General features: G+C 45.7%; 1 protein-coding gene across 1 annotated transcript in view; it reads right to left on the bottom strand.

Annotated features, from left to right (window-relative positions):
• Positions 1–14214, bottom strand: part of LOC138247060 (eosinophil peroxidase-like) — a 129503-nt gene that overhangs the window by 74448 nt on the left and 40841 nt on the right. Inside the window, exons 3-4 of the mRNA XM_069201809.1 lie at positions 13321–13423; positions 8597–8772 (exon numbers count right to left, since the gene is read on the bottom strand). Of these exons, the coding sequence (XP_069057910.1) occupies positions 8597–8772; positions 13321–13423 (279 nt within the window). The remainder of the gene's footprint in view (positions 1–8596; positions 8773–13320; positions 13424–14214) is intronic.

The following is a 14214-nucleotide window of genomic DNA, read 5'->3' as shown; positions in this document are numbered from 1 at the left end:
TAGATTAAATGCTACTAGTGGGCCTGCAGCACTGGTTGTGCCACCCACTTCAGTAGCCCCTTAACCTTGTCTCAGGCCTGCCATTGCAAGGCCTGTGTGTGCAGTTTCACTGCCACTTCGACTTGGCATTTAAAAGTACTTGCCAAGCCTAAAACTCCCCTTTTTCTACATATAAGTCACCCCTAATGTGTGCCCTAGGTAATCCCCAGAGCAGGGTGCTGTGTGGGTAAAAGACAGGACATGTACCTGTGTAGTTTATATGTCCTGGTAGTGTAAAACTCCTAAATTCGTTTTTACACTACTGTGAGGCCTGCTCCCTTCATAGGCTAACATTGTGTCTGCCCTCATACATTGTTGAAGTGGCAGCTGCTGATCTGAAAGGAGCAGGAAGGTAATATTTAGTATGGCCAGAATGATAATACAAAATCCTGGTAACTGGTGAAATCAGATTTAATATTACTGTTCTAGAAATGCCACTTTTAGAAAGTGAGCATTTCTTTGTACTTAAATCTTTCTGTGCCTTACAAACCACGTCTGGCTAGGTTTAGTTGACAACTCCTTGTGCATTCACTCAGACACACCCCAAACACAGGGTACTCAGCCTCACTTGCATACATCTGCATTTTGAATGGGTCTTCCTGGGCTGGGAGGGTGGATGGCCGGCCCTCACACGAAGGACTGCCACACGCCCTATTGGGAACCTGGCAGACAGGATTGAACTGAAAGGGAACCTGGTGCATTTCTCAGACACTCTTTGAAGTCACCCCAACTTCAAAGGCACAATTTAGTATAAAACAGGGCCTCTGCCCTACATCATCAGACACTTGCTGGACAAGAAACCTGAACCAGCACCTGCATCCTGCCAAGAAGAACTGCCTGGCTGCCTAAAGGACTCACCTGACTGCTTTCTACAAAGGACTGCTGCCTTGCTGTTGCCCTGCTGCCTTGCTGAACTCTTTTCTGGCTGTAAAAGTGCTCTCCAAGGGCTTGGATAGAGCTTGCCTCCTGTTCCCTGAAGTCTCAGGACCAAAAAGACTTCTCTTTTTCAATTGGACTCTTCGTGCGCCAAAAATTTCGACGCACAGCTTTCTCCGCGGTGAGAAAAATGCCGCACACCGACGCTGATCGGCGATACGCCTTCAGGAGACCATAACTTCGACGCACGGCCTCGCAAGGACAACGCCGCCCGACTTCCAGAGGGGAAATCGACGCGACGCCTGCTGTGAGATCGAAACTTCGACGCACAGCCCCACGGAACGACGCGCAGCCGGAAAACAAGCAGGAGAATCCACGCACAGACCCCGGGACATCTGGTAATCCCGCGACCCACAGAAAGAGACTGTCCGCGTGCCAGAACACGACGCACGACTTCCCCGCGTGAAAAATAACGACGCAAGTCCGTGTGTGCTGGGGAGAAATCGACGCACACACCATTTTTCCACGTATCTCTTCTTCTGCGGCGCTTTGCTGAGATTTTCCACTCCAAACCAGGTACTTTGTGCTTGAAAGAGACTTTGATTGCTTTTTAAAGACTTAAGACACCTTATATCACTTTTTAGTGATATCTTTACAAATTCATGTTGCATCTTTGATCGTTTTGACCTGCAGATACCCAGATAAATATTATATATTTTTCTAAACACTGTGTGGTGTATTTTTGTGGTGCTATATTATGGTATTGTATGATTTATTGCACAAATGCTTTACACATTGCCTTCTAAGTTAAGGCTGACTGCTCGTGCCAAGCTACCAGAGGGTGGGCACAGGCTAATTTTTAATTGTGTGTGACTTACCCTGACTAGTGTGAGGGCTCTTGCTTGGACAGAGGGTAACCTGACTGCCAACCAAAAACCCCATTCCTAACAGTCACTAAAATAAAGTACCTTTATTGTTAGTAACTCTGAGTATTGTGTTTTCTTATGATATTGTGCTATATGATATAAGTGGTACAGTAGGAGCTTTGCATGTCTCCTAGTTCAGACTAAGCTGCTTTGCCATAGCTACCTCTATCAGCCTAAGCTGCTAGAAACACCTCTATTCTACTAATAAGGGATAACTGGACCTGGCACAAGGTGTAAGTACCACAAGGTACCCACTATAAGCCAGGCCAGCCTCCTACACTAACCTAGGGCCATATTTACAAGAAGTGATGCATTGCTGCGTTGCGGCAGCGATGTGTCAAAATTAGTTATGATGCACATGAATTTATTACAATGCCATTGAAATTCTGACGCATCTGTGGGAACTTTGCCGTAACAATTCAGTCCCAAAAGTGGCACATCGCTGAAGTTGGCCTCAGAACTGACGCAACTTCAGCGATGTGTCAAAATATAGAGGTTCTCCATCAGTATTAATTGACACAAGTAGCCTAATGTTTTTGAACCAATGTAAATGACTGTAAAATGGTGGAATATCGCCTTCTACACTTTTCCATTGGTCCTGGATGTAGAAGGTTATCTATGGAGTATGTCTTTGTGTCACATTACTGTGTGCATAGTGTACTTATGTGTATGTAGAGACCTGAGTATGTGTGACATAGTGAGTGACGGTGTAATTTAAGTGAATACAAGTATATGTTGGAATGTGAAGTGGTAATACATGTTTTACCTACCTTATTTGTGTACCTATCTGTTGTCCTTTGCAGTATGCAGGCTTGTCCTTGGTAACCCCTTCCTCCATGGAGAAGTGACAATCCTGGCCTGTCCCTTACAAAATGTGTACAACGTCACATTATCTTGATGCAGGGGATGATGAAACCATAGGTGCTATGGTCCCAGCTTTGGTCAAGGGGTCCTTCAATATGATTGTCACATGTGTAGACCGACTTCTAATAGAGGGGAAGTGAAATAAAGACATAGGGCCTGATTACAACTTTGGAGGAAGGTGTTAATCCGTCCCAAATGTGACGGATATACCACCAGCCGTATTCCGAGTCCAATATATCCTATGGAACTCGTAATATTGCTGGTGGTATATCCGTCACATTTGGGACGGATTAACACCTCCTCCAAAGTTGTAATCAGGCCCATAGTCCAGTGTGTAAAGTGACTTCAGCTGGTCAGATTCCCATTTTAAAATCACTGCGTCATTTTAACACCTGGGTTAAGGAGGAGTAGGTATTTTGATGCATTTGGACTCTCTGCATCATTTGCCAACAATGTGTCACTTTACTAAAAACTTGTAAATGTGGATGCATCAGTTCTGCATGGGATTTTAAGAGGAAACACCTAGCTTGCATATCATAAACGTTACCAGAGGCAACCGGTTATAGCGCATGAAAAAAACGACACAGGACAGAAAAAAGTGACGCATTAAGCCAAATTTGTTTCTCTGTAAATATGGAGCACTGAATGCACCACCACTGCATAAACCAAAATTATGAAGTGGCAGCACAATCCCATTGTAACTATGCCCCTGTTAGAAATGAGGTTCCTGGTTGGCTAGGGTAGGTACCTCAGCCAGGCAGGGACCACCGCTCTAGTCAGGGCAAGAGAGCTACACACCCAAGATAACCCCTGCTCACTTCCTTAGTAGTTTGGCACAAGCAGTAAGGCTTATCCCAGAGGCAATGAGTAAAGCGTTGGCACAATACACACACTAGTGACACAATAAATACACCACAAAGACAACTCCTCAACAAGTTATATACAAATATACTGTATTGCACAAAACATCAATAGACAAAAAAAAAACATAAATCAGTAGTGCCTTGCTACACTAGCCGTGGTCAGATCGTCACATAGGTTATAAGCACTCTGCTAAGCAAGCAGTAGCCAGATAATCATTATCACCATAATACATGCACATAGAATGAAACATTTCATGCTGGATTAGTCATAAATCAACCCTATATATATTTCCAAACAAAACCATCCCAATACGGCAAACACAGCACATTATATAAATCAGGCAACAAAACAGAATGCAGAACCAATGAGAGCAAAGTAAAAAAAAAATCTAATGCAAGCATAAGAGAGCCCCCCATGTTGCATGTCATGAATAAACCCTTACTGTGCAAAGTTTACAGTTCCAGAATCAATACCTGTGCTCTAGTCAGAAGGAGCACAACATACACCAGTTTTAGAACAGGACAATGCTGCACGTAAGAAAGAAGGCAGGGGAATCACCCCACATCACCTTGGATCCTTGGTACACCTAACTCATTGAGGGCCACCTCAGCCGACCGAGAACACGGTGCTCCTGCACGTCTCTTACGGGTAATGCGGTGCTAAAGAAAAGGGGCTCCGCAGGAACCGGACCTACGTCGAGGATCCCCTTCCCATCCTGAAAGCTATTCCGTGAGTGCCACTGGGAGGTAGGGGGACACACACAACTTCCCCGTTGGAGGGAAACCACAATTGGTTCCCTGCTTGCAACAGGACTCAAGGTGGATGCCTGCATCTGTGCGGTGCAGCTGCTGACACTCAGCCCCCCAAATGACATAACCGAATGAGCCCTCCAGCTCAAGTACCTCATGTAGCAATTGCCCAGAAGGGCAGCCTCCCAGAGGGAAACCTCGCTCAGTCTTCCCTGCCATCAGAGGCTCCTCCAATGAGCAATGAGCAGTCTTCACCTTCCTTGTCATGCCTGCCCAGGTCGCAGCAGTGATCGCACCACAGTGGGTGTCCGCTTGTGCCTCGGGGTACTGGCAAGCGCATGCTGGCCTGTGCTCGCTCGTTGATGCCGGTGGGCTGGGCGAAACTCTGTTTCTCTCCCCGACTGCTCCTCGGGAAGGGGGGTGGAAGCACTACATAAGGGACCACAGGGCAGCAAAGGCTCTTGCCACGTGCTCTCCACACATAGTTGCAGATTTTCCAAAAGCAGTAGGGTACAGCACTCACCTCGTGCTGGGATGAAGGAAGTAGGCAGTTACACACATCGCTTACCAGGCGCTTGTGCAATGATAAGGGTAAAGAACTCTTCATGTGCTAGGACAGTGAAGCAGGAAGCATTCTACTTGTGCTCTACTCTGCCCATAAAAAGAAAACAGCACTAGAAAAACATCAATGCAGGGGGGGCACACCACCTAGCTTCTGGAAACAGCTTAGGGGGAACACAGCTGTAAGGCCCAGGCAAGCAGGCCAGCTCGATGGTCCTGATGAAAGCAGTAACAATCCTTCTAGTGACCTTGCAGGTCACAGGTCAGCAGGGCAGTTCCAGCGGTGGTTCCTGACAAGTCCTTGCAGCAGCATCTGGTGTCCAGTCCATACAGTGTCTCTGTATCCTTTTTTTTAAATGGGGAACAACCCCTATACTCCTTTTGCCCAGCTTCTAGAAATGGGGAGAAGGTTCAAACCAGCTCTAACCAGTTCCAGGAATCCCCCCTTCCCCTCCACACTGGCTCCAGACATCAGTAGGGGGTAAACAAGCCTTTTGTGTCAGGGCAGGGCACAGCCTGTACAAAGTTAAGTGTGCCCCGCCTCTACCTCCCCCAGCCCAGGAAGACCACTCAGTATGCAGATGTACTCCTATTACACCTCCACCCTCCCTGTGTGATAGCTGTCTGGCATGTATACAGAAAGCACAGCTGTCACTCTACCCCGGATGTGTAATGGAGTCACGCTGCCAAAGCGCCCGAGTTATAAGCACAGAGAAATGCTCACTTTCCATAAGTGGCATTTCTACAGTGGTAATAAAAATCTACCTACACCAGTAAGCAGTATTTCTCACTACCATTCCAACTGCACTAAACATGCCTACTCCACCCCTCAAAGATCAGGAAATACCACTTAGCCATATAAAAGGGCATTCCAAATGCACTCCTATGAGACAGGCAGCACTGATAGCAGTGAGAAACCAAATAGGCTGTTTGTCACTACTAGGACAGGCCACATAACAGGTTAAATGTCCTACCTCTTACCTACAAAGCACCCTGCCCATAGGGCTAGCTAGGGCCTACCTTAGGGATGACTTATATGTAGTCAAAGGGGAGTTTCAGGCCTGGCAAATAAATTTAGATGCCAGGTACATGTGGCAGTAAACTATGCACACAGGCCCTGCGGTGGCAGACCTGTGACAGGTTTGCAAGGCTACTTCTGTGGGTGGTGCAAGCTGAGCTGCAGGCCCACTAGTGGCATTAAGGCACTTACAGGTAAATACAATAAGTCAATCAGGTGTATGCCAATCTTACCAACTTTAGATGGTAGAGTACAAGCACTTTAGCACTGATCAGCAGTGTTAAAGTGCCAAGAGTCCAAGAGCCAACAAAAAGAGGTCAGAAAAATAGGAGGAGGAAGGCAAAAGGTTTGGGGATGACCCTGTAAAAAGGGCCAGGTCCAACAGCCCCCTAGTGTCACAAATCAATTTAATAGCAAAAGAACATGGGCAAAATAACCTAAGACTTCAGTCTGCATCGAGGAAAGAGCTCACACATACTTCAAGCAATTTCCAACCTCCTGCCCTAAACCCAACCAATATTACATATCATCCAATTTGTAACATTTGTATCCTATGGATTAAAGATTTCTGTAAACCAACTGGACCAGTGCAAAGAGCGTAAGAATGAGTGATCAGAAATGTGCATAAGACAGAGCTATTTTTCCAGTGACAGACTTACTTGTTGTTGCAGGCTCCAGTAATATCTCTGTAGACATCAAATTTGGGACATCGCATCATTCTGGTCTCTGAAGCACAACCACTCTCTGCTGAAAGGGTCTCAAGCTGAGGTTTGCTGAGTTCATCTGAAAAAGGGCCACTTAGATTTGAACTTTCCTATCAACAATGTAATTTAATAATGTAAATCACAATACGAGTGTTAATTGACCTACATAAGCATAAGCGAGTTAAACCATAATAGTTGACATACTTTGTAGAGTCCGTCCAGTACAGCCAGAACTATAAGGATTTTCCCTGAAAGAAATATTCTACTTTTATCTGTAACTGCAGTGTCCAGGAGTTGTCTCTCATGTTCTCACACCATCTTTCACACACACACGTGCACAAACACCCATCCCCTGCAATCAGGACACAAAAATGGGTTGCACTTGGAGATGTGTGTGGTTTTTAATTTAATATTTACATTTTTATAAAACATATATAGAAAACTACATCTTGGGAGGGGGGTGGAAACAACAAATGGGGTGAAAGAGTTATTGAGGATTAACTATGTAGAGGAAGAGGTGTGTTGTGCACCTCATTGTTTACCTTAAAGGGGCTGTGAAAAGAAAAACAATCTAGTTCTCTTACCCAATGTTACATCATCCTTAGTCATCAAGAATATAAAGGTTCCAGAATGTTTTGCTGCTTGCTGATGTATTGTTGGATTGTTAATCCTACTGTGACATCATTTACTGTATGAGCTGTGTATACAGAGAGAGGTGGTGGTGTGTGTGTACATGTTCTCTTCTCCACTGCTTGCCCATGGTAGGTGTGACAATGGTAGGAGACCATCACTGTGGAGGCCGGAAAGGTTTTACCAGCCCGTCGCTCTAAATGTGCGATTGTGCGCTCAGCTATTTCAAACACAACTGCGTTAGATCCGGGAGTGCGTGCCCCGAGGCTGCCCCAACCCTGATTACGCCATGGTTATCTTGCCTGCCGTGGTGTAAGCACGACTGTATGCTTGAGTGGCGCAGCCTCATCGTTCATCTTTCCTACGCCTACTCTTATGGAGCATTTTTATGAGGCCGCTGAGTACCAATTGTTCTGAGGGTACTGGGTTATCCTCGTAAGTGGCATTCATATGATCGCATGGTGGGTGTTGTGAGTGCAGTTTTGGTTCTTTCACTAGCTGTCCCGTTTATTTATTTAGTCCTGATGAGACTTTTTTTTAAAGGGTCGAAACAATGGTTGACTGTGCTCAGAATGATCCTAGTAATGTGACCCTTTGAATTAATTGGGTTACAAGTATGGACTTTATTTGAAGTGGGTCGTTTTGGGCTTTTTTGGGGAAAACGTGCTATGCTGTACTGTGTTATTAGTTATGTTTTGTTGTAACCTGTAGGTTCCACGTTTGTTGTTTTAATAATCATACACAAAACTTTCGCAAATACATCTATGTCCATGTAGATCTCAGCCTTTGCATTTATTTGTTCTAGTAATTGAGGGGGTCTTTACATCCTAGTGTTCAGATATTAATACCATTGTGTTTGATAATCATTATATATACTCTCATATATTGTGCTTAGAAGAATACTGTTTGGGCCTGGGTTCTTGTTAGCTAGTGATGCCCTTGTGGTTCAATAGTATCATTTACTGTATGGCCTGTGTACAGAGAGGGGATATGATGCATGTGTACATGTCCCCTCCTCCTCTGCTTGCCCATGGTAGGTGTGATCTAAAATGTTCCCTGCAAAGGTGTACAAGCAGGGTAGTCTGATGACACCTGTGCACTATAATTAATATCTAACATGTTTCCTGTCAGTTTGATAAAGGATGCTATCTTTCGTACAAGATATGTTGCATGACTTCATGTACCCTGGACCTACAGTGTTATTTTCATGTTCACCTTCTGTTTATATAGTTTATAAAATATAGTCTATTTGTATGTTTTACTCTGTTGGAAAATGGTTCCATCAAGTTACTTGAAACAGTTGACTACATGAAGGGAACTGCTAAAACACAGACAGCTGGCACAGGATGCTTTCATCAATTGTACCTGTTAAATTGAAGTTTTCACAGTTTAAGGCATCTAGCTTGACACCCAGGAGATGAATAATTTCCTCTCTTTTCTCAGCGGCTCTGAGGGCATTTCTTGTATTGCCGACCGGCTGCCTAAAATATGCCATGGCTTCAAATGGAGAGAAAGACCTGGCTCTCAGGAGCTGCTTGAAGCTGAAAAGAAAAATGATTGGTCAACTTTAATTCCACAGTCAACAAGGTGCATGAACAAACCTCGATATTTATAGGAAAACTTAAAAAATAAATAGTTTACGTTTGTCAAGTATTGGTTCACACCATGAAGCTTTACTGCGAGAAAAATGAAAACGAGAGTGCATTTAAAGCACCATGGGGCATATTTAAGGAAAGTGGTGCTGCACTTAGTACAGTGCCACTTTTCTTGCACCCCCCCTACTGCCACCATTTGTGCGCCATATCTAAGATACCGCACACCATGGTGCAGGGTAGGGGGCAATAGCATCATTTTTATTTACGCTATTGATGTACTCTGCAGGAGTAGCACCAAAATATTGGAGCTACTCCTGCAGAATACATAGGGGCCCATTATAAATAATGGAGCCCCCCCTTTTAATGCCTGCTCTGAGCAGGCATTAATAATGCTGTAAAAAATGACGCAAGGAAACCTGTTAGCTTTCCTGGTGCCATTTTTTTTGGCCTCCCTACGTCAGAACGCCCCCTTTGTATACATTATGCCTGGTGTAGGCATAATGTAGCACAAAGGGTTACAAAGTGGTGCAATGCATGCATTGCGCCACTTTGCAAATATAGCACGAGGATTTTGGCCTCGTTGGGCCACATTATCATAAAAAACAAAATGACGCTCATCTGCCGCAAGGTGGCGCTAGGGCCTTATAAACATGCCCCCATATTGCTTGCTGTATTTAACCATTGAGAAACATATTTTATGTCTATTGCATGATGGACAAATATTAAAATTTTGCGGGCGCATCTGAAGTGGGATATTTTGCTCCCTCTCATAGCCACATCAGTGAACTTCACTTAATGGTTGGGTCTTCTTTTCTCTTCAGGTCGGACTAGGACAGAAAAAAGGCCCGGACACAAACATAAAAGTGGCCCTCGTTAGCGAATCGGATAGCTAAAAAGTGTGACCTACATTTGAAAATCATGGAAGTTTTGAAACTGTGAAGAGGCGCTGTATAGGTGTTTTGCAAGGTATGAGAGTCTGCAAGCATTTAAGCTTGCTGAAGGTAATGCTTGTGGTAATGTCAAGGAAATCAACAGTAAACATCGATCCAACACACCATAAAATGCCAAAAATCCGGCCCTCAAACTGACCAGTCAGAGTAGCCCTTCGGACACTGTCAGATTGCTCTATAGATCAGTTCGACTCTGTTTATCATTAGGATTTGTGAAGTGCATCCCTATTTAACAAGTACTGAAGCCATAGAAGTGTTTCACACTCCAATATAAAAGCAACTGTGTTGTTCTTAAAATCATATATGTATGTGTGCCTAGAGATCAGTCTCAGGTTTGTGCATGGTTCTTCCAAGCTTTCAAGAGTGTGGGGATATTTGTCAGCAGTGGACATGGCTTGAGTCTGGTTTTAGTGTCCATGCAGTGCCTTGCTGTGCCATAGATTTATATTCATCGAAGCTACATCATCCAGGGAAACATCAGTTGCAACACGGCAAATGCAATGAGATGCATTTACCGCAATGCAGTCACCACGCTTACCGGAACAACGACTCCCTTTTGCTCTGCCTTAACAGCACACATGCATGGTTAAGGCAGAGAAAAGGGAGTCAGCACTGGGAGAGGACGCAGTCAGGTGAGTGGGGCTGGGGTGTAGTTTTTAGGGTAATTTTGTTTTTAGGGTCGGGGTGGAGGGGTCGGGTGATTTTGTTTCTGTGTGGGTGGGGGTGGGATTTTAGGGGCAGGGTGGGGGGTTAAGGTAATTTAGTTTTTAGGGGCGAAAGTGGGGGTAAATTTTGTATTTAGGGTGGGTGGTGGATGGGTTTTAAGGGGCGGCATGGGGGTAATTTTGTATTTAGGGGCAGGTGGGGGAGTCTGGTTTTTAGAGGTGGGGGTTAGAGATTGGGGTAATTTTGTTTTTAGTGAGGGGAGTTGGGGGTTGGGGTAGTATGCGGTCAGGAAAGTGGGGCTGGGAGAAGATTGGGGTAGTTTTTAGGGGTTGTGGTGGTTGGGTTATTTTTTTTAAGGGGCCGGGTGGGGGGTCGGGGTAGTTTTGTTTTTAGGGCGGGGGTCTGGGGCCATATGTACTAAAGCATTTTTCCATAGACACAGAATGGGTAAAACCCCTTTGTACATCTGGCCCCTGGTGTACTATGGTTTTTAGGGCGAGTGGGGGGTCGGGTAATTTTGTTTTTAAGGGGCAGGGGTGGGGGGTTAAGGATGATTTTGTATTTAGGGCGGGTGGGGTGGTGGGTTTTTAGAGGCAGGGTGGGAGGTCAGGGTAACTTTGTTTTTAGGAGCGGGGCTGGGGTGTTGGGCTAGTTTTGTATTTAGGGCTGGTGGGGGCGGGTATTTAGGGGTGGGGGTGGGAGGTTAGAGTCATTTTGTATTTAGGGGTGGGTGGAGGGGTTGGGTTTTAAGAGGCGGGGTGGAGGGTCAGAGTAATTTTGGCTGTCATTCTGACCGCGGCGGTCGCCGGTCGCCGCCCGCCAAGCGGTTCCCACCGAAAGACCGATCCGCGGTCAAAAGACCGCGGCGGCCATTCCGGCTTTCCCGCTGGGCCGGCGGGCGACCGCCAGAAGACCGCCGGCCGGCCCAGCGGGACAGCCCCTTCGACAATGAAGCCGGCTCGGAATGGAGCCGGCGGAGTTGAAGGGGTGCGACGGGTGCAGTGGCACCCGTCGCGATTTTCACTGTCTGCACAGCAGACAGTGAAAATCTTTGTGGGGCCCTGTTAGGGGGCCCCACGGCAGCCATTCCCGCCATCCTGGTTCCGGCGGTGGACACCGCTAGAAACAGGCTGGCGGGAAGGCGCTCGGAATCCCCATGGCGGTGCTGCAAGCAGCGCCGCCATGGCGGATTCCCTGGGCCAGCGGGAAACCAGCGGGAAACCGGCGGGAAACCGCCGGCTCCCCTTTTCTGACCGCGGCTTTACCGCCGCAGTCAGAATCGCCCAGGAAGCACCACCAGCCTGTTGGCGGTGCTTCCGCCGCCCTCCGCCATGGCGGTCATGGACCGCCAAGGTCAGAATGACCCCCTTTGTGTTTTATTTCAGGTTTTTAGGGTGGGGTTGGGTAATTTTGTTTTTAGGGGCCAGGGTGGGGGGTCGGGGTAGGACGCGGTCAGACAAGTGGGGCTGGGAGAGGATTGGGGTAGTTTTTAGGAGTGGGATACTTTTTAGCGGTGAAGGTGGTTGGGTTATTTTCTTTTAGGGCGCGGGGGTAGGGATCGGGGTAGTTTATGGTTTTTAGGGCAGGTGGGGGGTCAGGGTACTTTTGGTTTTAGGAGCGGGGTGGGGTAATTTTGTTTTTAGGGCGGGTGGTGGGTCAGGTTTTTAGGGGCGGGTTGGGTCATTTTGTTTTTAGGGGCGGGTAGATTTATTTTTGGAAGTCCGTTTTTAGGGCTAGGTGAGGGGTTGGGGTAGGTTTTAGGGCTCAGGATGGGTTGGGGGCATTGGAGTAGTTTTTAGGGGTGGTTGGTGGGGTTGGGGCAGGTGGGGGGGTCAGGTAGTTTTATTTTGTGGATGGGGTCGGGTAGTTGTGTTTTAGGGCGGGTGGGGGGTTGGGTAGTTGTGTTTATAGGGTGGGTGGGGGATGGAACATGCCATTCCACACATGCCTTTACTAGGCATGCCTTTACAACGAAAAATCGTTGTTCAGGCATGTGTGGTTGGCACATACGTTGTTCCATCATACATCCTATCATCCCATGGGTGCCGACCTTATTGCTACCACAAGTACATCATCAGAGTCTGGGTGTAGCAGTGCACATAGAAATCTCCCAGATCTACTAATATTTCATGCAACACACATTAGTATTCAAATTAGCTGCACTGTGTTGTACGAGGGGGAAACTATAGTACAGCCTCATGTCTACAAAGACTACCCTGTTTCAGGTGTCATCCCATGTGCTGGCACACAGTCTATCATTTGCTGCTCACAGCCCCTTACCATGATGCAAAGGGGAATATGGGCTGTTTAGCACAGGATTTGTATTGGAGGTATACTCTTCCAGTACAAATTCCCACGAGTAGGCAATCTTGGAAGGTTTTGAAGCAATGGTTGTGTAGTGTCCATTTCACCGTACACTCATTTTATTGTTTGAGAAATGAACACATTTCCCCTTGTTTGCATGCAGGTGATCATTTTGGGGCAAAGCCTGGTCTGCATAAAAATCTATGGGTGTTTGTGCTGATCTGCCCCAGTAACGCTACCTTGTTACAGAGTGGTGCAGAGCAGAGCAAAGAGGTTCTTGCTCTGTGAAAATTTCATCTCTACAGCCCAAAACATCTTTTGCATTGAATAGTAAACAGCATGTGGGACTTTGAGTCACTCTAGAGCCGGCTCAAAATCTTAGTAAACCCGGGCTTTCAGTTCCTGCGCTGCAGACCTCCAGTTGATTCCACTGGGCTTTGGTTGCCTAATCTCTTTTATCATTTGAATAACCTTCCTCTGGATGTTGACATTGTTCTCAGTATGAAGTAACTTAGCCCATTTCATACACTTTCCATATTCCTAAAAGAAAGATTTCCATAAACTCATGACTTACTTGGAGCGAGTCTCGGTGAATGCATGGTCCACCGATTCCTTAGCTTGTTTCGCTAGTCTCACGATGGATGATACATCTATTTGATCCAGCAACGGATGACCAGCTTTACAGAAAGAAAAGTTTCAGAATGTCATAAGTGGGTTGGTAGTTGTAGACTATATAAGTACTAACACGTTCATGGAATAAAGTAAATTGAACCTTACGTTATCGGGATATCGCAAGTTACTGAGCAGCATGTTGACCATGCATGAGAGCAAGGCTGAAGACCACTTTTCTTGAAAAGATCACAAAACGTCGATGTGGCCTACAGCTTCTTACATATGATACAAGCTATTTCATTCCTCACAATACATGGCTGTACACACTATTGCCATACTCTTGACCATCTTCTAAACTACTGCTCTCATAAAAGGCATCCTCCGGTTACAATGAGGATAAATATTATTTAAGTATGTAAGTGTGTATGTATTTATTGATAGTTTTGGGGTTTCGTACAGCATTGCAATGGCTCAAGAGTGCCATACCAAGAACAAACGTTGAATAAATGTAGACTAATAGTTTTTGACAGTCTGCTAGCTAAAATGTGCGGTAATCTTCAGATAGAGTTTTGTTTTATTTGAAATAAACATACTAATATAAATTACTTCTAATAGATAACAAATGCATTTTTCCAGGAATAAAAGCTTGAAAAGAAACCATCTGATAAGCTAATTGTCCCTTTGTTACAGCAGCAGTTGTAGATCTACTCATTAGCATCTCTTTTACTGAGTTTTCTGGCACAGGCATCACAACTGAACTGTAATACGTTATTACAGTACAGAAGCTATATTACTCTCTCATTATAGGCAGGCGATCAGTGGGATCACTGCTAAACTCTTATTCAGGGTTTGGCAA

The sequence above is a fragment of the Pleurodeles waltl genome, chromosome 7 (genome assembly GCF_031143425.1).
Source record: "Pleurodeles waltl isolate 20211129_DDA chromosome 7, aPleWal1.hap1.20221129, whole genome shotgun sequence".
NCBI classification, from domain to species: Eukaryota; Metazoa; Chordata; class Amphibia; order Caudata; family Salamandridae; genus Pleurodeles; species Pleurodeles waltl.
The sequence above is the reverse complement of the archived record's forward strand: the minus strand, read 5'-3'. Positions and strand labels throughout refer to the sequence as shown.